Source organism: Phoca vitulina, unplaced genomic scaffold, assembly GCF_004348235.1.
Source record: "Phoca vitulina isolate PV1807 unplaced genomic scaffold, GSC_HSeal_1.0 scaffold45, whole genome shotgun sequence".
NCBI classification, from domain to species: Eukaryota; Metazoa; Chordata; class Mammalia; order Carnivora; family Phocidae; genus Phoca; species Phoca vitulina.
The window spans coordinates 11,440,209-11,464,114 of record NW_022589748.1 but is presented as its reverse complement, the minus strand read 5'-3'; the positions used below and the strand labels follow the sequence as shown (position 1 = coordinate 11,464,114).

Below are 23,906 nucleotides of genomic sequence, written 5' to 3'. Positions count from 1 at the left end.
GGACAACCCCCTCCCCGCTCCCCCTGCGGAGGTTCAAAGACATGGGCTGGAAATTACCCAGCAGCGCCTTCCGGGCCTGTCTGCTATGCTTCTCATGTAGGACCGGAGAAAGGACAGATCGGGGTCAAGGCCGTGCTGCCCGCCCGGGGTGGGGGGACAGTGCTCCTTGACTCTGCAGCCGGGGCCTGACGCTTCGGCCCGGGGAAGCCCCTGCGCTGGGTGTCTGGCCGGACCCCGGGGAGAGGGAAGGGCGCACCCGGTTCTCTGCGGGTATTTAAATGAGGGCCACGCCAGGCCCCAGAAAACAGGCCCTCCCAGAGCCAGTCAGCCGTTTGTTGCAAACGCAGCCGCACGTGACCGGACTCAAGATGGGCTGCCGGGAGTTGGAAGGCAGCGGGGACCCCACGCGCCACGGCCCCCCAGCCGCCCGGGCGCCGCCTCCAGCGCCCACCGGGCTCGCCCCTGCCCGCACCCCCCGCCCCGCCCGGCGCCTGTTTCCAAACATGCCTGTTTTCATGGGTTCTCCTCTCTGACAGGTGAACCGGGTTTATGTGATTTTCGATCTGCCCACCACCGTGTCAATGATCAAACTGTGGAATTACGCAAAAACGCCCCATCGAGGGGTGAAGGAGTTTGGCGTGAGTACTTACTTATCAGCTGGGTTTTTCGAGATAATTATGCTCGTTGGTAATTAGGCTGCTGACAATTATCGTTTGTCACAGTTTGATTTACTTCTCTCTCTTGCCACCTTACACACAAATGCCTGGTCCTCCGAGGCAGGGAAATTCGCCATCCCACCGTGAATCCAAAACCTGCCCCCAGTGATTTGAATCCTCCCCGTGAAAACTAGAAAGTGGCTTTTCTTTCATCTTTTCTTTTCCAATCATGTTGGTCTAGGGAGTTCTTCCCTCGGGGAGGAGACTCTGGGGCGGGGAGAGGAGGTGCCTTCCCCAATGGTCACGAGGGCCTGAGACCTAACGCAGGCTGGGCTAGCCCGCGGGGCTCCGAGCAGTAACTCGCTTTGCCCGAGGCCGCAGCGGGGAAGGAGGGGGGACCCTCGGCCCCACAGTGCAGCCCCTCTGTGTCCGCCAGCTCCTGGTGGACGACTTGCTTGTGTACAACGGGATCCTGGCCATGGTGGGCCACCTGGTGGGGGGCATCCTGCCCACGTGTGAGCCCACGGTGCCCTACCACACCATCCTCTTCACCGAGGACACGGACATCTGCCGCCAGGAGCGACACACCACCATCAGGTACGCCCGGCCCGCCGCCTCCCCCACCGGCCCTTTTGGGGACAGATGGCAGGGGTCCAACCCGCTGTCTTCTGCCTCCCCCCAGCAATCAGGTGGAGGATCAGGACGTCCAGATGATGAATGAAAACCAAATCATCACCAACTCGAAAAGGAAGCAGAGCGCGGTTGACCCAGGTCAGTTTGGCTGCTCTGCCCAGAGTGTCGCCCGCAGGACTCCAGGCTGCGTAGACGAGCTGGCAGGCGGGTCCCACACCCACGCCCACCCCTGCCTGCCCCTCGGAGCCCCTTCTCAGTCCCGGGAGCCTGCGGGGGGCTGAGGAGGGGCTGCGGGGGCAGAACCCCGGGAGCAGCGTGCGGCCCCCTTCCCGCAGTCACCTGCAGCTTGGTGTGGCTTCCTGGGGGCCCGGCTTGGGTGCAGACGGAAGGGGTTGCCCTGTGCTGTGGGAAACCAGTGGAGGATGCCAGGGCGAGGGCTTCCCAGAGGAGGTGGTGTTTGAGCTGCACCCTGAGACCTACGGGGAGTTGGCCGGGCAGAGGGAACAGCGTGGCAGACCTGCTGCCGGGGGGCAGGTCAGCGTGCCCGGGTGCCGAGCTTGGGGGCTGCAGGGGAGCTGCGGGCGGTGGCCTGGGCCGGGACCCGGACAGTTTGCACATCCCCCCCACCGACCCCGGGTGTGGGGTGGCCCTCAGGGACTGAGGCTGGGTAACGCCCTCCTCTCTGGCCTCTCCCTTGACAGCCTTACGCCCCAAAACGTGCATAAGCGAGAAGGAGACCGCGCGACGGTGGCGGTGCTGACCGCAGAGGAGGGGGGCCTGGTCCTCCAGCCAGGGGCGCCTGTGTCGCCCGCCCCTGGTCCTCAGCCTTGGCAGCCTGGACTCTGCGGGCTGGAAGAGGCGAGCGAGAGGGGACTCGTGTGGCCTGGCCTCCCTCTGCCCCTGGGCTCCGGGGCGCCCTCCTGGGACCCACGCCTGTGCGCACAAACCCGCCAGGACGGTGAGGTGGCGGGGGGGGGGCCTCCCCTCCCTGCCGAGCATGGCTGCCCAGGGCTCAGCCACCAACCCCCACATGAGGGGGTGCCGGGCGAGGCCCGAGAGGAGGTGCCAACAACCCCCCTCCCTGCCACACCCCTGCCTCATCTGGGGGCTGGTGGAGCCGGCTGAGAGGGTGGTGTTGTTCCCTGGTCCCCCGATGTCTAGCCGGGGCTGCTCCAGCCCCGGACGCACTCGGGGATGTGGGTGTCTCGCGGAGGAAAGGAAGGGAGCCGCGCCCACCCGCCCCGCTGCCAGGCCCTCCTAGGACCGCGGTGGGCAGCTTCACACCCCAGACGGCCAGCAGGGCCCGTCCAGATGCCCTCTGGACGTGGGGCAGGCCGAGAACCAGGCCACAACCCCACCTCCCCTTCCACTTGAACTTTGCCTGGAGGCAGGCGACCCTCCCTCTGGTCTGAGCGCGGGCTCCTCCTGCTTGCTCCTCCCTCCTCCGCGCACAGGTGCCCTTGCAGGGAGGCAGTGAGGTGCTCGTTGCTCAGCCCCCCCCCTTCCAGCAGCTTCCCCTCGAGTTGGAAATGTGCCTTGCACCCCCAGCCGAGTGAAGCTCAGAACGTATCTATTTCCATCGACGTAACAAGCTCGGATCAGGGACCTAATTGGTTTCCCAGTGGTGGGTAATTTCTCGTTCCAAATATTAATCTGTTGTTTTCCTGGCGCCCAGCCCGGCCCCGCCGCAGCGCTGTACTCCAAGTAGGTTCCTGTGCAACCGAGAGCCCCAGCAAATACTTTATGAGCTTTGCAGCTTCGGCCGAGCAGCTATGCAAATGCGCTTTTCATTTGGAGCGTGGGCCGATGTGAAGATAAGGAATTGTTTCTCCCAGAGAAGATCCATCATTTCTGTAGCTTCCAGGGCCCCGGCTTCTGGGCTCACCTCCCAGATGTGGTGAGCGCCTCCGAGGCCTCTGGGCTCCTAGGAGAGCTGAGGCCTGGGGGGGGCCGGGGGCTGATCAAGCCAGCTCTTAGGGACCAAAGCCGGTGCCACCGCCACGTTGAATACAGCCCAGCTCTCTGTCCCCACGCGAGGCTGGGGCACGGGTCAGACCACCACACACGCTCACTCCCAGAACCTCCACTGCTGTTGCTAAGAATTGTATGCGCCATGTAATTTAGGAGGGGAAAAAAGCTGTACGGGCATTAACTGTAAAATAAATGTCTATTTTTTTTCTCTTGCAAAATCAATAAAAGATGTTATTAAGAATATGGTCTGGGGCGCCTGGGTGGCTCAGTTGGTTAAGCGACTGCCTTCGGCTCAGGTCATGATCCTGGAGTCCCGGGATCGAGTCCCGCATCGGGCTCCCTGCTCGGCAGGGAGTCTGCTTCTCCCTCTGACCCTCCTCCCTCTCATGCTCTCTGTCTCTCATTCTCTCTCTCAAATAAATAAATAAAATCTTTAAAAAAAAAAAAAGAAAAAGAATATGGTCTGACGTGCTGGATTTGGGGTCAGGCAGAGGGGGCCCATGCTGCCTCCCAGAACGGAGTCAGAGTTTGCTGGAGGCTGGCAGAATGACGCGGGGTGAGTCCCCTCTCTGAGCTTCCCTTTCCCCACCTGCAAATGGGGCATGATCGTGGGCAGAGGATAGAAGCCCATACATATATGGTGGTTATTTTGTGTCCGGAACCACCTCATTGAATCCACGTTACAACGCTATGGGGTCAGCACTATTACGATCCTCCCTTCACAAATGAGAGAATTGAGGCACAGAGAGGTTGAGTAACTTGCCCAAAACACACAGCTTAGGAAGCCATTAGCGCACAAATCCCAGGATAACCACGGGAGAGCTGAGGCGGGGTGAAATCCTGGGGGTTTCCCTTAGGCTTAATGTGGATCCTAGAAGCCAAGCCCCCAGATGCCTGATTCTTGGTCTGTCTCCTGTGGTTCCCCACTCCCCAGCTTCCTTCAGAGGTGAGCATTGGTGTCTGGATGAAGCGGCCCTTGAGTGGGAAGAGGGTTCACCTGGCGGGGGGCCTGGTTCTGGGGTACAGCTCAGGTGCCAGCAATTACCCTGGGGCTACGCAGGACGGCCCCTTGGAAACCCCACCTCCCTCTGTCCCAGGCCGAGGGGAGAGTTGCTCTGGCCCCCCGGTATTGGAGAGCCTCCCCGACCTCCCTCCGTGGTAGCATCTCTGGGCCAGCCTTGGAGACGCTGGAGGGCGGGCGAGGCCATTCGGTGCTCCTTCTGTGGGGCGGGAGGCCGGGCAGGGCATCCCAGCTTCTGGGCCTGGTCTGACGTCGGGGGGCAAAGCCGGCCCGGGGGGACCTGGTCAGCAGTGCAGCGCACACCCCTTCTGGGGGACAGCTATAACTCAGCGACAGTGGTCCAGAGATGCCAGACCTTCAGGGATTTTAAGAGAAGCCAGAAATCCAGGTGTTTTATCTATTTTTAATGTGAAATCACACTTGTAAATGTTGGTTCTAACTTAACCAAGCAAGCACCAACTGAGCCAAACCGGTTACCAGTCCCGCGTAGGCCCCCCGCTTCACTCCGGGTCCCACCCCGCCTCGGCATGAACCCCAGCGCCCCCTCCCTGCCTGGTCCCCCTGAAGGCTACAGTCCCCAGCCTGTGGCCAGAACGCCCAGAGCTGGTTCCCCCTTGGGAAGTCAGAGGAGGGAGGGGATCGATCCTGGGCCCTCAGACCGCCTAGGGCACAAAGGCAGAGGTCGGTCTGGTGACCTTTGCATGCTGGAGGTGGCAGTCCCCACCCTCAGCCGCGGTGGGAGGACAGACGCCTTGCCCTGGGCGTCCTGCTTCCCACCCCACGCATCAGCACTGGGCTGTGGGGTCGGGGGGCTGGCTGGCACCCCGCGTGGGGTTCCACTCCCAGCCACAGCTGACGAGAGGGCCGAGGAAGAGCTGGCCTCTGGCCCTGGGGGACCCGCCTCCTCTGTGCGGCCAGTGGGAAGGACCTGCCTCTGCGCGTTTGCTCGTCGGTCCCCAGACAGTCCTGCACGGACGCCACGACCGCAGAAGGGCCCTGGGGCTCCCCCGGAGCCTGCCACGGTGGTCTCTGCACTCTGACGGGGGCGGCTGCCCCCGCCCCGGGCCTGTTTGCCGCCACGTCCTCACCGCCCCCCTGCCTCGAGTCCCCACCGGAGGCTCCCGGTCCCACCCGGCCGGCGAGTGGGACAGCAGAGCCCACTCCGATCTGGCTGGCTGCGCGGGTCCGGACAGCCCCCCGCTTCCCCGCAAGAACAGGCAGCTCTGGTCCCCTTTACTCATGGCTGCCGGGGCCCCCACGGCCCCTCTGTCCCGGGCCCCACCTGCGTCCCTCACCCGCGTCACCTGCACGGGCTGCCGGCGTTGGAGCGTGCACAGGTGCGTGCACGAGTGCCAGCGCCGTGGGGCCCAGCGGCGCGGGGAGGGGGGCGGGGGGCGAGCCCCTGGTGTACAGTGTCCTCCGGGCTAAGCTGGGGCTCCAAGGCTGCCCAGCTCCCGACCACGGGCTCCTCCCCGGAGCACCCCGGCCCCGCCTTCCACTGGCCCCTCCTGACCCTCGGGACGACCCCCCGGCCTCCTCCAGTTGGGCCACGAGGGGCACCGGCCTCAGAGCAGAGGTGGGGTCTCAGCCCCTGCAGGCTGCTCGCCTCGCTCCCCAGCCCAGCCTGCACCCCCAGGCCGCCTACACTCACCCTGGCCGTTCCCAGGGGGATCAGACCGGAGGGGACGGAGGGGGGGGGGCTTAGGGCAGGGGCTCGCCAGCCCGGCTTCATGCGGTGGAACTTCCACACGGAAGCCCCCTGCCCGCTTGTCCCAGGGCGCCCCCTCACCCCTGCATCCCGGCCCGTCCTGGCGGCGGCCCGGCCACCGGCTTCCCCGTAAGGCAGAGGCTCGGCCGGTGTCCGCCCAGGATGAAATGTGGCCCCCAAAGCAATTACCAGGGTGTCACGGGCTGGGCTGTGCCGGGGACAGAGCAGAGGTCCCGCACCGGGATTTCCTGTCTGTCCACGCAGTAAATCCCCACACAGAGGAGACTGGTTTTCCCTCATGACTGATGGTCCCCGGCTGGGCTGGGTTTGTCCTCGGTCCCGCGGCAGGGCTGTCCACCCGTGCGGTGGTGCGATCTGTTCACTGGCCGCAGCCCCGGAGAGGGGGTGAGTGGCGCTAAACTCCAGCACCCCCCAAGCCATGTGCCCCAGGCCGCGGCTCCTATGGTTTGAGGTCACGCACTTCATCCGCTCAGATGACACTTCTCCTGATTCCTGCCGTGGCCCCGAGTGGCCCAAGGTGTCCCCGACTGCACAGCATCAAAGCCCAGACAGGAGCCTCAGAGAACAGCTAGTCGAGCCCTGGTGTGCCTTGTTCCCTCACCCAGCCCCAAGCCGCACTGGGGCGACTTAGCTCATTCCTGGTGCCCCCGCAGCCTAAGCCTCTAAGTCCTGCCACAACCTGCTGCAGCCCCCTCTCTGGTCACCCTGACTCTGCCTTGCACCCCATCTCCCAGGCCTTCCCCCCATACAACCTGGAGGAACTTGCTGTGTCCTCCTCTAAAAATCCTCCTGCCAGTGGTTCCCTGTGGAACCTTCCAGGCGAAGGCCGCACTCCTGGCCATCACCCCCAGGCCCCACCGGCTCCGACCCCTGAAGACCAACTGCTCAGCAGCAGACTTCATGCCCTCACCTTGAGCTCCAAGCACTGTGTCCTGTCACAGTGCCACACACAACATTCCTCTCAACCCCAGGGCCTTTGCACATGCTGTGGCTTATACCTAGACTCCCTTGCTGCTTCCTTCAGTCCCTGCTGCATGGCCCTTCCTGAGAGGCCCACCCTCACTGTTCCAGTATAAACCAAGCCTTCCCTTGTTCGCTTACATAGCACTTCTCACGCTTGGAAGTGATATTTTTGTTGTTCGAATGATTTGAGTAGTCAGTCTCCTCACTGGAATACAAACTCCGTGTCCTCCCGACTCACCGTGGCGGCTCGGGTGCCCCGTTGTGCCTGGCACACAGGAGAGCCTCCATGAGTGGTTCGGGGACGAATGGGGCCCACTGCAGGTCTGTGATTTGGTCTCAGGATCTGAACTAACTCCACGGCCGCTGATGCTTTCCTCTGTCCTCACTTCCTCCCGAGGGATGAGCCTCCCCAACAGGACAAGTCAGGCCTGGCTGCAGCGAACGGATGCCCATGAATCAAGTTGACGTTTCCATTACCTGAGGGAGACAAGTGTGTGGCTGGGAGAGTTTGGCTTCGGTGAGGGTGGCGGGGATGACCGCCCATCACATCCGCCAGCCAAGGATGGAGGTCAGCCCCGCCGCTTCCTGAGGCCTGGGCCTGCGCATTAGCCCTTAGCTAGGGCCCCCACGGCCCCCTGCACGCGGGGAGAGGGCGTGGTGTGAGCCAACAAGAGGGCAGAGCCCCCACTGCGGGCCACCGAGCACGTGCAGGCCAGTCCGTGTCCAAGACCAGCTCACGCCCTGGGAGCGTGGGCTCAGGACCAGTGGGCGCACACACACTTGGCACCGAGCGCTAACTCAGGCTTGTTGGGGTTGGTGTGTGTACAGGGGCCCGGGGAACGTGGACACAGGGATGCTGGGTGCGGGTACCCGGGGCAGACCTCTACGTGCACACCCAAGCACCTCCTGCCTTCAGCCCGGGTGGTCTTCCCTCCTCCCAGATGCATTTGCCCCCCCGGCATCAAGACCCCCCTCCCAGTAACGCTCAGTAGGGAGCCACTGGGACCACGCTTGGGCCTGCCTGGCGATGCTTCCTTTCACCTCACGAGCAGCCTTCTTGCTGTTGGCTCCACGAGATGGAGAGCGGGGGCTCACCCTCTGCCCGACAGGTGCCCAGAGGGACGGGGGGACTGATGGATGGACTTATGCAGGGCTAAGAAAGGCCTTTGCCTGAGCCGTCCGCATACCATAATCACATACCACTTGCACGATTATTTATTGAATATTTTTCTTCAAGCCAGCTCTTTGTCTTTTTACTTAAATGCCTATTTTGGTTTCGTCCTAAGCAACAGCATCGGTGAAATCATGACACTAATGTGCCCATTATACATTTTTTCCTAATACACATTTACATAAACACAACTATTAAAATAGATTAAAATTGTGCCCATGTGTCGATTAAAATCATGTCCTGGGCTTTGGTGGTCCAGCCGCCAACTACAGAAGGACCCCAGCTGAGGAGAAGGAGCCCCAAGATGCCCGGGGCCCTGGGAGCCCAGCCCCACATCCTGCCAAGGACCCAAAGCCCAAACTCCTTGTCCTGACTTTCGAGATCTTTGTCAGTGGACCCCAATCCCCCACCCAGGCCCATCTCCTGCTGCACACAGTAGGTGCACAATATTTACTCACTGAATGGAAAATGGATTAATGACTCTCTTGATGAATGAATGCATGCGTGAATGAGTGAGCACACACCTCCACGTGGGTGCCCCTGGCACTTGAGACTCAAGCCATCTGGACCCGCCCCTGACCCAAGCCCGGAATCTGAGAGCCTTTGCCGACTTTCCCTCCACATCAGTCTGTTGTTTTTCCCTCGTGACTGGCTCCTGACTCTGCCCTCGTTGTCCCATCCCTGGGGCCACTTTGTGAACCAGACCACTGTCTTCTCTCCCTCCGAGCATGGGAGGGATACGGCAGCAGAGATCCTCCTAGAATGCACAGCGCGGCTGTGGACTGTGGGTAAGTCCAAGCTTCCTAGGGAGGCTTCACGTCCCTCTGGCCTGGCTCCCCCGACCTCCTCTGCAGCCAGATTTCTCACCCCCTGTGACCCTCCCCTCTCTCCACACCTGCTGTCTAGGCTGTTGTAAGGTTCCTGTAATGTTCCGACTTTCTTCCTCTCTCTCCTCTTGCCTGACATCTAGACAACCTTCATGTCTTGGCTTAAATATCTTTTTCCCAAAGGAGCCCTCCTGACCACCGCCTCCTCCCCCCTCCCCCAGCAGGTGCTGCCTTTGGGATCCCACAGCCCCTGACTTTCCCCCATCAAGATAAGAGCAAACACCAACAAAGCACTCACTCTGTGCCAGGCCCTGTTCTAAATGCCTCACATGCCGTAGCTCAGTTAGCCCTCAGGACAGCTGTAAGAGGTAGGTGTACTGATCGTCCCCATGGCCCATGGAGAGGAGGCACAGAGAGGTTAGGTCACTTGCCTAAGGTCTCAGGGGGAGGTGTTGGAATCTAAACGCAGGTTGCCTGACCCCAGAGCCGGGCACCAAACACACCACACACCGTACAACAACCATCTGTCTCGTTCTCTGTCACGCCCATCTGTGAGGACAGACACCCATCTGGATGGCTCAATATCCTACCTCAAGTGCCTACCGCAGCGCTTGGCACATAGTAGGGGCACAATGAACTGTATCACCAGATAGATGGATACATGGATAGTTAAATAATTAGGATGGGTCATACGCGGAAGGAAGATGGACGGACGTCTGATACAGGGAAGGATGACATCTGGTAAGCGGAGGATGGATGGATGATAGATGATGGATGGGTGGATGATGGATGGATGATGGATGATGGATGGAGGATGGATGGATAGATGGACGGACGGATGAATGGATGGATGGATGGATAGATAGATGATGAATGGAGGGTGAAGGATGGATAGATGGGCTGGTGATGGATGGATGGATGGATGGATGATGGATGGAGGATGGATGGATAGATGGACGGACGGATGAATGGATGGATGGGTGGATAGATAGATGATGAATGGAGGGTGAAGGATGGATAGATGGGCTGGTGATGGATGGATGGATGGATGATGGATGGAGGATGGATGGATAGATGGACGGATGGATGAATGGATGGATGGATAGATTGATGAATGGAGGATGAAGGATGGATAGATGGGCTGGTGATGGATGGATGGATGGATGATGGATGGATGGATAGATGGATGGATGGATGGATGGATGGATGGATAGATGATGGACAGATGATGGAGGATGGATGTGTGCATGATGGAGGATGGATGTGAGGATGATGGAGGATTGATGGACAGATGATGGAGGATGAATAATGGATGGATGATGGATGGACTTATGGAAGGATGAAGAAACATTCTCTACTTGGGGGAAAGCTCTAGAAATCCTTCTGGAAAGGGATGAGGCTTCTTAAAGTCCTGGTTCTGACCCCATCTCTGCCATTCACTAGCTCTGTGATCTTGGGCAAGTTACTTCATCTCTGTGACCCTAAGTTCCCTCATCCTTATAATAGGGATGTTTCCCCAGGCACCTAAGCCCCAGGACTTGATGTAAAGGTAGCTCTAGACACAGGGTCAAGGGTCCCCATGGGGTCAGGACAGCTTAGGGCCTGGGCTTGAGGGCCTGTCTCCCACATTTCCCACCTGCCTGTCCCATCCCTACCTTGCCCACCCTCTGGAATCCAAGGCAGCCTGCCAGCCTGGCTCCGCCCTGACCCCGACCCCCCAGACCCAGCTTCCACTCTGGACTCCCTCCTTCCTTCCGGCACCTCAGTGTCTGGCCCTGACCCCAGCACCCTCAGGCTGTCCCACCTTCAGGCTCCTTGAGGACCCGACAGGGTGGGGCCCTGGGGGGCAGCCACAGCCCAGAGAGCAACTGGCCTCCACACATAGCAAGAAAACAGGTTCAACAAGCATTTATTGTGCCCCTGCTGTGTGCCTGCTGTGGGCCCCCCCACCCCGTGGTGCCAACGCCGGGAAGCCCCACCCGCTCCCTGCCTCATGCAGGGCTCCGCGCCGCCGGACACGCCCTGAACTTCCCGGCCGGCTTTCCGTGGCCAACGGCCGTGTCTTTCGTGGCATCCCAGCTGCACCGGACAGGGTGCTGCGTGTGACGGTGGCAAGAGTCAGGGGTTGCTGTCCCAGAGTCGCCATGCGCAGCGCTGTGCACTCGGTCAGGCCACCCCGGCTCCGTGTCCAGGGCCCTGAGCCCCAGGCGGCAGGGGGAGGGCAGGCCTGTGTCTCCCGCGCGGGCTGGCTGGGTTCCCAGCACACAGGCCAGCTTCCCGGGGGCACCAGAGCAGTCTTGTGGCGGGCGGCCTGAGGTCCGGGGCCACGCCGGGTCGCGGTCACACCCAGTGCCCCAGCACCCAGCACTGGCGGTTCAGCTCCGGCACCTCCCGTGCGGAGCCCCGGGGCCAGGAGTCCCCCACGTGCGGGTGGTGTCCTGCCAAGAGACGGGCCGGTCAGTACGCAAGGCTGCCCTCCTCCAGCCACGCACCCATCGCCCACCCATCTGTCAGCCCACGCCCAGCTCCCTACCTCCCGCCTCACTCACCAGCTCACCATCCAGGCCCCCATCACCCACCCACCTCGACATACCCCCGCCGATACCCACTGCCATCCACCTCCCATGGGCCAAGGTGCCCACCACCCCACTCAGACACACTCTTCCCACCCACAGTCCCAAACCCACTCGTGCACCTCCCACCTGTCAACACACCATCCATCCTCCTCCCGCCCCATTAACACCCCCAGCCGCCCAACTTCCCACAGCCGCATCGGCCTGCAACTGGGAACATCCTCCTAGCCTCCCACTCACCCACCCTCTACCTCACCCGCCCACTTGCCCACTTGCCAACCTGCTGCCACATCCACCAACTCACCACCGCGCACCCATCCACGACCCTCCGGCCTCCTGCCCCCCTCCCTCCCCTGCCCACCCATCTCCCCAGCCACCCTGCCCAGCCAGCCCGTAACCCCACCCACCGCCCCACCAGGCTTCCCTGAGCCACACTGCGTCTCCACATGTTCAAGGAGCTGGGGGAGGGTTAGAAGGAGAACAAGCATACACAACTCCTGGCCCCAGTCCCTACGTGACCCCAGGGACTGAGCATCCGTGCATGGGTGCCCAAAGTGACTCCGAGCAGCGCCCTGGCCCCAGGCAGGTGGCAGAGACTGCACCACGTCCACCAGTGCCCACTGCTCCCAGGGGCCTGGGCGAGCAGAAGGCAGGGAGCTGGTCCCCATCCAACAAGCTCACTCCTCTCTCCCTGGGTTCTCGGAAGCCCGCTCCCTGCCTTCACTCAAATGCCTCCTTAACGTCTCTGACATGCGGGAACCATGTCCATCCCCACACTGCGACCTGCTAACATGTCCTTGTCCCTATTGTGAATCACACCAAGGCCCAGCTCACGTCTGCCCTCCTACAGGAAGCCCCCCCACGTCTCTTTGAGGCCCTTGGCTGTTTCCCTCATCCTGGAGCTGCCCCTCCCAGTGGCACTCCCTAGCGTGGCCCCCATCAGACCATGAGCCAAGGAGAATGATGGCTTGACCCTCGGCAGATGCTCCGTGATGGCTCAGTGGAGGTGGAAGCAGAGAGGAAAACTGAGGGAGAGACTGGCGTGGTGGGTGGGCTGGGGGGCCAGAGAGAAAACCAACAGCCACTGAGCGTTCACGGTCTATACCCTACTTGATTCTAGCCTCACAAGCCTGGGAAGTAGCTAGCACCCATTTTACAGATGAGGGAACGGACACTCAGCAAGGATAAGCAGCTGGACTGAATTTCCTCATTAAAGACATTCGTTGGTTTTTCTACTCTGAGCTCTAATGGAGGCTCATTCTTGTCATCCTTTACGGTCAGACAGGCTCTTTGTAGCAAGCCCCACTGAGCTGGGAATTCCTGCTGAAGCCAAGCTCTTGCTTGCATACCTCTACAGACAGACAGCTCATTACCCTTCCCCCACCCCCAAAGCAGCTCTGACTGTTGGGACGGTCTCCCTCATGGCAAGGGCTGGAAGGCCACGGGCAAAGGGGAGGACGGTTGTGCCAGTTTAGGGGGTGGTTGTGGGGTTTTGTGCTTTGATGTTTTTTCTGGTTTTAATATTCTTTAATGTTAGTGCTTTGCTAATTTTACTGTATTTTTAAAAGGGTGGGAAATATTTGGCAAACATTCTGGAACCATTTGGCCTCAGGAAAAATGTCTGTTTTGGCCTCAGCAACTGAAATAGTTGCATTCTTTGGAAGTGAACGCTGCCAAGATATAGGTGTTTGGATTTAAAAAAAAAAAAAATCTAGAAGCAAATATTTGATGTGCAGAAAGGTTTGATTGTTTTTCTAAATGAATATTTAAAAGTGAAGGTAGCTGCTCTCACCATTGCCAACAGGCCAAACCCCAGAGAGTCTGCTGGAACAGAAAGGGATCGTGCATTTTGACGGAAAAGGAAAGGCCATGATCCCCATCCTTCCTTGAGTTAAAATCAGGCTGCTTGTTCCCTGGATCCAGAAGTGGATTTGTCACTGAGGAACTGGGACCCTCCTTTTGTCTTCGGCCTCCCGGGAGGGGCTTGGGGCCCAGAGCCATTTACAGTGGAGAGTAGGGAGCTCCGTCCTCCCGCCTGAGGAGTGCCCCCCAGGCCACCACAACCCCCACGCACTTCCCATCTTCCAGTATCTTTACTTTTGGGCTAGTCACTAGCTGGGGGTGGCGGCAGGGGACGGGGGAAGCACCTGATGCTGTAGATTGGAGAATACCACCTCAAAATGTCTACGAGGCCTAACCAAATGACATAAATGGGCAAATCAGCCATTCTTCAGCTCTCGCCAATTGTTGCCATGGAGAATGTGGGCTCAGATCTTCCAAAAAGCTCAGAGAAACTGAAAATCAGAATTTCGAAATAAAATCTCCTAGATTTTCAATACTGACAACTAAGGCTTTTAAAACATTTACAACCATCTGTGGACCAAGTAGCATCTCGGGGCTGGCCAGTTCTGACCTCTACTTCCCAACCTGCATCCTTGTTCCATGACTCTGTGCCATGGCTTTACACATTCTGGTCCCTCGGCCCGATGCCCTTCCCTGCTGTTTCCTGGCTACCGAATCCCCCACTTGTCTTTCAAATACTCCCCCTCTGGGAAGCATCCCACAACTTCACAGGCACAGGCTTCGCTCCCCCCGTGACCCCACGACACGTTGCTGATCTCTCTCTCCCTGGGCTTGTCACTTTGTGTTGGAGACCCAGTGCAGGCAGGGACTGGGTCTGCTTTCATCCCGGAGCCTTGGCCCCCCTCACCTGGCCACGCACACAGCAAGCCCTGAGCTGACCCTTTATAACAAATGAAGAAATCATGCGGAAGGAGGACAGAGTAATTCCTAAGCCTGGAGAATGAGCTTTGCCTGCCCTTCCTATTCTGAGATTCTGTACATTATGAGGTGCTCCTTGGTCAGTCTCTCCTCTTGTGGATATGGGCTTAGGGGGAAAAACTATAATTGCAGTCTTGCAGTCAAAGATTCAAATCCAGGCTCCACTGCTTACAAGCTGTGTCAGTCTTTTTTTTAAGCTGTGTGACTGCTGACAAGTACCTTGTCCTCTCTGAACCTGCAATGGATGTGAGTCACAAAGGGCTTGGCAGGCCCGGCAGGCCCCCTGCTAGAAATCAGTCCTTCGTTATCCGACTTCAGATCGATGTAGAAATAGCAAAATGCCTGTATGGGAGGGGGTTGGATTCAACCACCTCTCTTCAAAGACAGGGAGCCACGGCCCAAGGGTGGGAAGAGATCTGTCCAAGGTGCCACTCGGAGGGTTGATAGCAAGTGCTGTTTTAAATTCCTTTGGAAGCAACCAGGCTTAGCAGAGTATTTGGCCCAAATGAACATGAACACATTTAATGTCCTATCTCTTCCGTCCTCACTTCTCCATAGATCAGTGGGAAATCACTGTCATGAACCCCCCCCAGGGCACCAAGATCCCAGGGGTTCAGATCTCAGCTCTGCTGAACTGCATGCTGTCACATCCTCTGTTCCGGAATGGATTCGCTGAGTTGGAAGGGCCCTTGAAAGCCAAGTCTGCTAGTGCCACCGCAAATGTGTCGAAGGGGAAATGGGGGCACTTACAGGGGATGTAACTTGTCCAAGGCGCTCTGAAGCTGGTAAAGGAATTGATGACGGTGGGCAAGTGGCTGGTATTGGTGTTTCTGACCCCACAGCAGCCCAGCCCGGCCTGGCACGGGAGAGACAGATGAACGCTACAACCCCTGCCCCACCCCCTGCCCCCCGCATCTGCTGTCCGAGGTGCTGACGGCCTCTCCTGAGGGCCCGCGGGCCCAGCCAGAGCCTACTGTCTAGCTGCCCCACCTCGAATTCTCTCCTCTAGAGAGAGACGGGATGAGGGGAGTGATGGAGAAATGAATCGAGGCTGGCACTGAGGTGTCTGGCTTTGGAGACCCTTCAGCTAGTGACACCATCGTCCCTTTTCCAGTCCTAAAATGTCGCCACCTTGACAAGGGCCCTATGGCTGCTTCTCCAAGTCAACCCTGCGCTGTAGATCTGTATCCTCAGGGCACGTCAAAGACTCTGGCATATTTAGTAATAGCCATTTACTCGATTCCTCCCAGTTTCCCCTACTAGGCTGCATGTAACGTGGGGACACAGACCAGCCATGCTGCTCTTCATTGCTCTGTCCCTAGCACCTCGCTCAATTCCACGCACACTGCTGATAATGTAGATCCATTAAATGAATGAACATGGAAAGATTTGGGAAGAAGAGCAGATGTGTGTGAGATCCATGTGGAGGGGAAGTTGGGTTTTGTGGTCTACCTTGGGGACAGCCTGTCTTAGGAGATCAAATGGGGGCCCCATCCTTGTCCTTGCTGGAGTCCATCTTTTGGGGACCCCACGCTGCTGAGCCATGTCGTGCTCCCCATCTGTTTTCCGCACTTAGGATCAGGTTGAATCCACTTAACCTGCCACCTCTCCCAGGACCACGGATTCCTTCATTCTCTTATGAAACATCTGTTGGGCACGTACTGTGTGTCAGCCTCCACAGCGGGTGCTGGGTCGGCAGACAGGAGTGAGACACCCGCCAGGGCTTGTGAGGGAGACAGACACATACATGCGGAAGTGACGAGAGCACACGCGTCTACAGCTCTTAGCACGGCAGGAGCCATTCACTGCGCCTCATGTGCACTGGCCCATTTAATCCTCAGAAATATGAGTGAGGTGCCATTACTATGCCCATTTTACAGATGAGGAAAGCGAGGCCCAGACAGGTTAAGTCATTTGTCCAGAGTCTCACTGCTGGATTTGAACAATAGGCAGCCTCCAAAGGCCGGGCTTGTAACCACCATAAAATCCCACCTTGTAGACGTGAGCCCCAGGACAGGACAATGCAGAGATGAACATGACCAACTCTGATGGGGGGGAGGGGGGACAGGCTGCCATCCCCTGGACATTTGAACTAGACTTGGAAAGCACTGTGAAGCTCACAATTCCATGACTAGGGTTTGTTTCTCGCCCAGCAGAGGAAGGGAGCAGGTCTTTTCAGGCAGAAGGAACAGTGTGAAATAGGTTCTTGGCAGGTAAATGAGGTTTTCAGAAGGTGTGAAAAACCTAGCACCGTTGGTGGCCTAGGGAGGGGGGAGCGAGAAGGTCTGTGTGGCTGGAAAGCAGGGCACCGGCGGCTGGCAGGGTGAGGAGTGGGGGACTGTGGTGGCCCAAGATGCTGGACGCCAGCAGGGAAAAGGCTGAGCAGCGCCCTCAGGGGGACGGGGTTCATCCTGCACCCGGGGGCTCCCCCTGAGCAGCAGACTTACCTGATGCAGATCCCTCAGCCCTGCCCCAAACCAAGGAATTGGAATCTCCAGGGAAATCTGTATTTGAACAACTCCCCCCCGCCAAGTATTTCTGGGCAAAAAACGGTCAAAGAAAAGAACAAAAGCACAGCAAGTCGCCCAGATTTGTGACCCAGGACAAATGACCTTGTTTCTCTGACCCCAAGTATCTTTCCCTGTAAAATGGAAATCTCCATTACAGCAACTACTACAGGAGGCCTAAGGGAGCTAAATCATTTGCCGGAAACCTGCTGATGACCGACCGGAGGCTAGGCCCTGGGGCTGTCCCCACGACATCTCTCAGCACAGAGCCTGACACCTGCCCGGGGGGCCACCACAGCAGCTTGGGGAGCTAGGAGGAGGGGTTGGGGGAAACAGCATCGAAACTGTCTTAGGAGGATGGATTGAAGAGGAGTTGGCCCTAGAAGCACCTGTTTCCACGCAGAAGCCACCGAAGGGCCCAAGCAAGGGACAAAATGCAGACTGGCTCCTGGCCGCAGCTTCGGAGGGATAAGTACTGGCTCGGGGCCGAGTCCTGCTCAGAAGCTTGTCCACAGAGCAGCAGAAACAGAGTCACGTGGGACCCGTTGGGAATGCAGATCGCCAGGCCCCACCCCAGCCCTCTTGAGCCAGGAACTGAGAGACTCAGAGATGGGGCCTGGCAATCCGCACTTTAGGGAGCCCCTCAGGTGATTCTGGTGTGAACGCTGGCCTGGATCTCTCAGCCCCCAGGGCCCCGGGTCTCAGATGTCTCCAAGCCGCATACCCATCTGGGTGCCTGGCAAGTTGGTGTTTATTTCAGAAATATTGTCTGTTTCCATTTTAATCAAGGAAGCAGACTTGAGCAGTTCTCTGTTGGATGTGATTTTGATCTAATAAAAATGCCAAGCTGCTCTGGACCCAAGAAAGTCTTCCTTGAAATTCCCTCTGCTATTTTGAGGGCAGCAGCGGTGGAGACCCATCTAGACAGAGCTCCCAGAAGCCACCTCTGTACCCGGCAAGTGACAGACTCTTGCCCAGCCCTGCCCGTCCTTACAGACACACCTGGCAAAATCAAACGCTTGTCTCGGGCATTGAACTTGACAGCTGCAATCAGCTGCAAGCCCCAGTTGCCCCCAAAAGGAAGATACAGACACCTGGACCAGATGGCAGCATCGCCTCCATCAAATGTCACATCTGATGTGCTCCCGAGCTGGCTGGTGGCACTGCAAAGCCCCAAAGGCAAGTTTCAAAAGCAAACTCTTTCCTCGGGAAAAAGAAATTGTGGCAGAGTCCATATCACAGAAGCCCAAGAAAAAATAGTGACTTCCGGAGCCGTTAAGATAACCAAAATTTCATGTACTGCTTTGTGGAAAAGTGGCCACTCTAGTGGGAAATGGTGGGACAAACTTGGAGCAACTGAGCACCTGCCGTGTCCAATACACTGTTCCAGGCTCTCAGAACACAGACGCGAACAAAACAAGTCAGGGGGCCTGTTCTCCTGGAACCTAGTGGGGCGAGACCACCAAACAAAAACCAAGTACGTAAATATAAAAAATAGTTTCAGAGAGGGACAGGTGCCGTGAAGGAAAGAAAACAAGGTGATAATGAGGACAGCAGCGGAAGCAGGTGCAGTCAGGCGAAGCTTCTCCAACGAAGCGGTCTTCTGGCTGAGACTTCAAGGTGAGACAAAGCCAGCCACGCAAGGATTTAGAGGGAGAGCATTCCGGGCAGAGAGAGCGGCAAGTACAAAGGCCCTGTGAGGGGATGGTTTGCATTTTCTAGAAAGAGAAAGGCCAGGGGGCTGGGGCAGAACGAGAGAAGGGAGAGGAAGTGAGGGTGGGGGCTTGGGGGCCCAGAACAGGAATGGCCTTGTACCCAGAGGAAGGAAGAAGAGACAACCGAGCCAGGCTATATCCCTCAGGGGACCAGAGATCCCAGCAAGTCAGGGTGCCTTTCAGCTCCTTACTCTTTCCATCCCCACAGAAGAGTCATCAGCCCTCCTTCCCAGGGCTGTGAACGGCTGAGCAGGGACCTGCACACAGTAAGCCTTTAATAATGTGGGCTCGCTGACATTCCTCCTCCCCCGTTCCTCCTGCCCGCAAGTCAGCCCACCACAAAATCCGAGCAGCTGTTCGGTGCAGAAATATTGCAAAACTCGACCAGGCATTTCCAAAATATTTTCTTGGCCAAAACCCCACTAGCAGCTAAGAGGCTGCATTCTGGAGATGGTGCTGATCAGGCTGCTCTTCTAGCCCACGAGGTCTGCGAGGACCAAGTCCACATGGGGCTGGGCCCCGAGTCCCCGGACCCCGCCCGGCGTCTGGTAGATGGCTGCACCCAGCACGGGGGCCACCCCCTGGCATGCGGCAGCTCACCCTGGGGGTCCAGGGTTCAGGCTCTGGGGCCAGACACGCTGGGTGCAAATCCCAGCTCTGCCACATGTCAGGCCTCACTCTCCCTGCCTGTAAAATGGGACCTGTTTAGGATTAAATAAGTGGATAAATGTAAAGTCCTCAGAACACACACCAGGATGAGCAGACCTGATGGGACTGAGTTCTCGTTGGCTATTTTTGTGATCTAGTCCAGGAATCCGTATCGCTGTAGGATTCTTCCAAGTTGGGTCACCCCTGGCCAAGTATCCCCTCCGTCTCCAGCACCTCGCCCTCACCGCCAGCCAGATGAGGACCCCGCTTTAGCTCTGGCCACACAAGAGAGCCATGCTCGGGAGCCCCCCAGTCCAGGAACACACCTTGCTCACCCCCATGTTCCAGAACCCAGCCCGGGTCCAGTCCAGAGAAGCATCTTTCGTAAAGATATGTTGAATAAATGGCTTTCCCGCGGCCACGAGAGCAGCCACCTTAGGGGTCACTCAAGTGACTGAAGCCAACTCCTCTGACAGTGGTTGTCGGGAGCTTTGCCTTCTGGTGGTAATGGAGTCCCCAGCGCCTCCGCGGGCCCTGGGGGAAAGAGAGCATCCCCGGCGGCTGGGCTACCTGATAAAAGGCACACCTGGCAGAGCGCTGTGGGATCCGAGGCTCCTTTCTTCCTGAGGAGCGGGGATCTGCAAACCTCTGGGGGCCGCCACCGGCCCTCCGCAGCCCCTTCCCCGCCGCCCCTTCTGCGGCTTCTCTGTGGGCCCCGGGGCAGTGCGTGAGGATCCGGGGGCTTCACCGGCTCTCCCCACCCCAAGCACGCTCCCTGGAGAACCTAGCTTCAGCTATCTCCCTTCCCTACTCTGCAAGACCGTCCAGCTACACCCAGACCGAGCAGCATGGCCGCACCAACCTGTCCTCTTTAGACACACTGATGCCCCGTGTGCCCCCTCGGCGAAGCAGGCTGCTGGCCTCCACCCGCCCCAGGGCAAGGTAGGCCCCACGCCCCAGCCCAGCACCCTCAGCGCCCGAGCAGAGCGGCGGTCGTGTCTGGAGGGGTAACAGATTTGCGCGCTCTGCACCGGCGGCCCGGGCCCCCCAGCAGGGTTCAGGGCGCTCGCTTCCGTACTGTGTCCTTTACAGACCCTGCCTTTCCCCGCTCCTACTGTGTCTTCTGGGGCCACCCAAACGGGCGCTGGCTGCTGCTGAGCCCTTATCTCCCCATCTGCCTCTGGGAGAACCCTAATGAAGACATCCTGACAATTCTTCCAGCAGAGAGTTCCCAAACCCACCCACTTTCATCTTCCTCGCCGAAGGTCAGGCCACTGTCATCTCTCCTGGGAATGACGACAACAGCATCTAAGCTGCTCGGCTGGCCTCTGCTTTTGCTTCCCTGCGACCCTTTCCCCACAGTGCCGATGGATGGCTATGGCTGGATGGAGAGACACGGATATGGAGACAGACAGACAGACAGACAGACAGATAGGTGACATAGGTCTAAGTACAGATTAGAGGTATGGATAGATACACAGACACAGATGAACAATTTGGGTAAGTCTCCTCCCTGCTCAAAATGCCCCTGGGCTCCCCACTTCCCCCGCGCCCCTCCAGCCCCATCGCCAGCCTCCCCACTGCTGTCCCTGCTCCAGCCACACTGGCCTCCAGTCCTGGCTGCCCCTGCTTCGGGGACTTAGCACTCGCAGGCCTCCGCCTGGCTGGCTCTTTCTCATTCTTCAGGCTCCAGTCAGAGGCGGCTCTAGCATTCCCCTACCTTCACCCGCACCCTCCGAGCACCTGTCTGTTCTGAGATTGTCTTGTTTCTGAGTCACTTCTTGCTTTCTGCCCCCGTCCCCAGACGGTGAGCCCCACAAGGCGGAGGCCTCTGTCTGCTCTGGCTCGCTCACGGCTGTGTCTTGGAGGGAACGGAAGATGGATTTTCTGCAGGCTGTTGACCTGCGTGTGAGTGCACGTGATGCTCCTTTCATGAGGGAATGCTGCCTGGCAGACGAAGCGGGTGCCGGGGCAGGGGTGAGGGCCGTGGGAAGCGGGCTGGGGGTGGAGGGCTTCTGCATTCCCCTGACCCTGGGTGTCCTCGTTAATCCCAGTGCTTGCTCTTAGAGCCAGACGGGGTCCCTTCAACTCTATATCTTCATCCTTGGGCTTCAGGGATTGGGCTTCCCTGCCCCAGACAAGCCCCACAGCCTCTTCCCACCCAGGGTTGCCTGCCCATTCTGCAGGGAGTGTGGGGAGGCTCGGGCCCAAGCATGAGCCGGTGGCGCCTGAACAGCGTCCTCAGCCTTCATCCCTACTATGTGCCTCCCGAGCCCCTCGGAGGGATTTCTGCTCCCCGGCCCTCTCCTTCTGTGAGTGTAGGTGGGAGAACCCCCAGGCACAGAGATGCAGATACTGGCCGCTGGACCTAAAAGGTCTGAGAGACACGAGCAGGGCACGGACGGGATCTGCCACGAGTAGCCGTGCTGTGCAACCTCGGGCAAGCTACTCCACCTCTCTGAGTCTGAATTTCCTCATCTGCACAACGTGGCTCGTAATCCAGGCTGTCGGGGCTGGGGGCCAGCAAGCACAGGAGATCAGGCATGAAAAGCCCTTGGGAGCGGGTGTGGTGGGCAGGGAGCCTGTGGTGGGCCTTCCGCAGGCTGAGCTGAGCTGAGATTCTGCCATTTTAACTTTAATCTCCTGGCTCTTTCTGTTTCTGGCTGGAGCAAGGTCCTTTCTCTGCTTCCACCGCCTTTGCTTTCTGGTCCCCCACAGTGAGGCATATGAAGTCAATGCACTCTGAGCTGCCGGGAGCCTCTGCGGCCCAAACAAATCTCATCTACTGTCACCTCCCTGACTTGGCTAGTCGGACCCCGGGGCTGTTCCCCCTTCTGGCCAACAGCCAACCCAGCCTGGACTCAAGCTGTGGCTCGCCTGCCTGCCCCACAGCACCCAACGTCCCCCTCGCTTTCTTAGCATCCCATCTCCATCATGAGAGGGCCATGGCCGCTGTGTGCAGGGGACGGGCTATGCCAAGACGCCAGCCTCAGTTTCCCCCTCTGCAGTGTGTGTCTGTGGGAGCAAGCAGGGGTGCAGGGGGAGGTTGGCCTGGCTCATCTCCAGGGTCCCCTCTCCTCGGACGGCGCAGGCTGCTGCAGACGAGACCACTTACGGGCAGCGTATCTCTCGTGGCGACAATCTAAGCGCAGGTCCTCCTCCTCGTGCCCATCCCCCTTCTCGATCCTGGAAAGAAAAGGACCCAAAAGCCTGTGAGAGAAAGAGCAAGCTGAGCTGGCAGAGACCCAGGACCTGAAAAAAAGTACAGTCTTTTCCCTTTGGGAACACTGTGCAAAGCAACCCGGGCCATGGCCGCCGCATGGAGCCTTATCACAACCCTGTTAGATGGGCGCCGTGATCTCCATTTTGTCAACGGAGAAACTGAGGCACCGAACGCTAATGTGACCCGTCGAGTGTCACGCAGCTAAGAAGTTAGAGGCAGAACAGGGACACAAACCCATGTGTCCTCAGAAAAAGATGTTTAATTATATGCAAATGCTAAATTACAAAAGACTACACATGGTTTGATTTAAAAATTATATGCAGATGTGCACAAAAGATTATTTGTGCCAAGGCCAATGGGAACTAACCCCAGATAATGAGGATATAGGGATTCAATCTGGAATCTTTTTGCTTACCTCTATTCTCTGACTTGGGGGCAACGGACTCCTATTAGCTGTGTCACTTCTCTTCACTAAATGAAAACACTTCCTCAGGGCATTTATCTACAAAGACACAAAGCCCCGGTCTCCTGACTTCTGGCGCAGAAGGCTGGAAGGTGGCTCCTTCCCACCAACACGTGTGGCTTCCTTCTCTGGCGTCTCAAGATCACTGCAATTCCAGACGGGGCTAGAACTGGTGTGGCAGGGGATGCCAGGCTGACAAGGGTCTGAGTGGAGGCAGCTGCAGACCTAAACCCTTGCCCTCATCCCGCCACTGACCGGGCCCAGGGAATGGGTAGGGCCATGTTCCCACACTGCGCTCGCCCCTTTGTAACCCAAACACACCACGGAGCTCCACGCGGTCCAGTCCTGGTGTACATTACCTTTAAAGGGACACAATCTGGTCCCCAGAAGTAGAAACAACGCCAAGCATGATCGTATCTGCTAAAGAACACTGGAAACATCCCCAATTCCGTATCTACGGCCACGCACATTCTTAGATCTTTCCTCCACTCCTCTTTGCCTTTTACTTGCTTTGCACTCCTCCACCCACCTCTTCTTTGCAGGGGTATCCTCTGTTCTCTCATCCAGGGAAGTCTCAGTCCTCACCCCAGCAAATGCCCCACCCCTGTTCTCTGGTTCTTCCCACCACGTCTTATTTCTAGTTGCCTGGCAGTGTCCAGAGTGTGGGGCTGGAGAAGGAGACACGGGGAAGGTGACGGATGACAAGCAAGCGATTCCAGATGCCTAGTAGAAGGGAGAGAAATACTCATGCACTGATCCTTCTGGGCCCCTCAGACTGCTCCTTCACTCATTCACCGGGAATGTCCAGAGGACCTGCTCTGGGCAGTTTACTCCAGATGCTGTGTGCACTGCAGAAACGTCTACCTCTTGTCTCTGCCCTCAGAGCCTCCAGTCTAGTAGGAAGACACACGAGGCAGACAGCGACAAGCGTTATAACACCACCCAAGAGTGCCACGCTGTCTGTACCCAGGGGCTAGGCCTGTGCTTCCTGGGGAGCAAACCCTAACACGGTTGGGTTTTTTTAA

The 23,906-nt window shown here is 58.3% G+C and overlaps 2 protein-coding genes across 5 annotated transcripts in view; one reads left to right on the top strand and one right to left on the bottom strand.

The window, feature by feature from the left end:
* KIAA0556 (KIAA0556 ortholog) overlaps nucleotides 1-3,459 on the top strand; it is a 180,539-nt gene extending 177,080 nt beyond the window's left edge. For all 3 annotated transcript variants that reach the window (XM_032430729.1, XM_032430728.1, XM_032430727.1), the window contains 4 exons: nucleotides 537-638; nucleotides 1,093-1,253; nucleotides 1,339-1,427; nucleotides 1,991-3,459. In XM_032430729.1, coding sequence (XP_032286620.1) covers nucleotides 537-638; nucleotides 1,093-1,253; nucleotides 1,339-1,427; nucleotides 1,991-2,049 — 411 coding nt within the window. In that variant the 3' untranslated portion in view covers nucleotides 2,050-3,459. The remainder of the gene's footprint in view (nucleotides 1-536; nucleotides 639-1,092; nucleotides 1,254-1,338; nucleotides 1,428-1,990) is intronic.
* A 6,789-nt stretch (nucleotides 3,460-10,248) lies between these two features.
* Nucleotides 10,249-23,906, bottom strand: part of GSG1L (GSG1 like) — a 203,621-nt gene continuing 189,963 nt past the window's right edge. For both annotated transcript variants that reach the window (XM_032430865.1, XM_032430866.1), the window contains 2 exons: nucleotides 22,311-22,381; nucleotides 10,249-11,409 (listed from right to left, as the gene is read on the bottom strand). In XM_032430865.1, coding sequence (XP_032286756.1) covers nucleotides 11,312-11,409; nucleotides 22,311-22,381 — 169 coding nt within the window. In that variant the 3' untranslated portion in view covers nucleotides 10,249-11,311. The remainder of the gene's footprint in view (nucleotides 11,410-22,310; nucleotides 22,382-23,906) is intronic.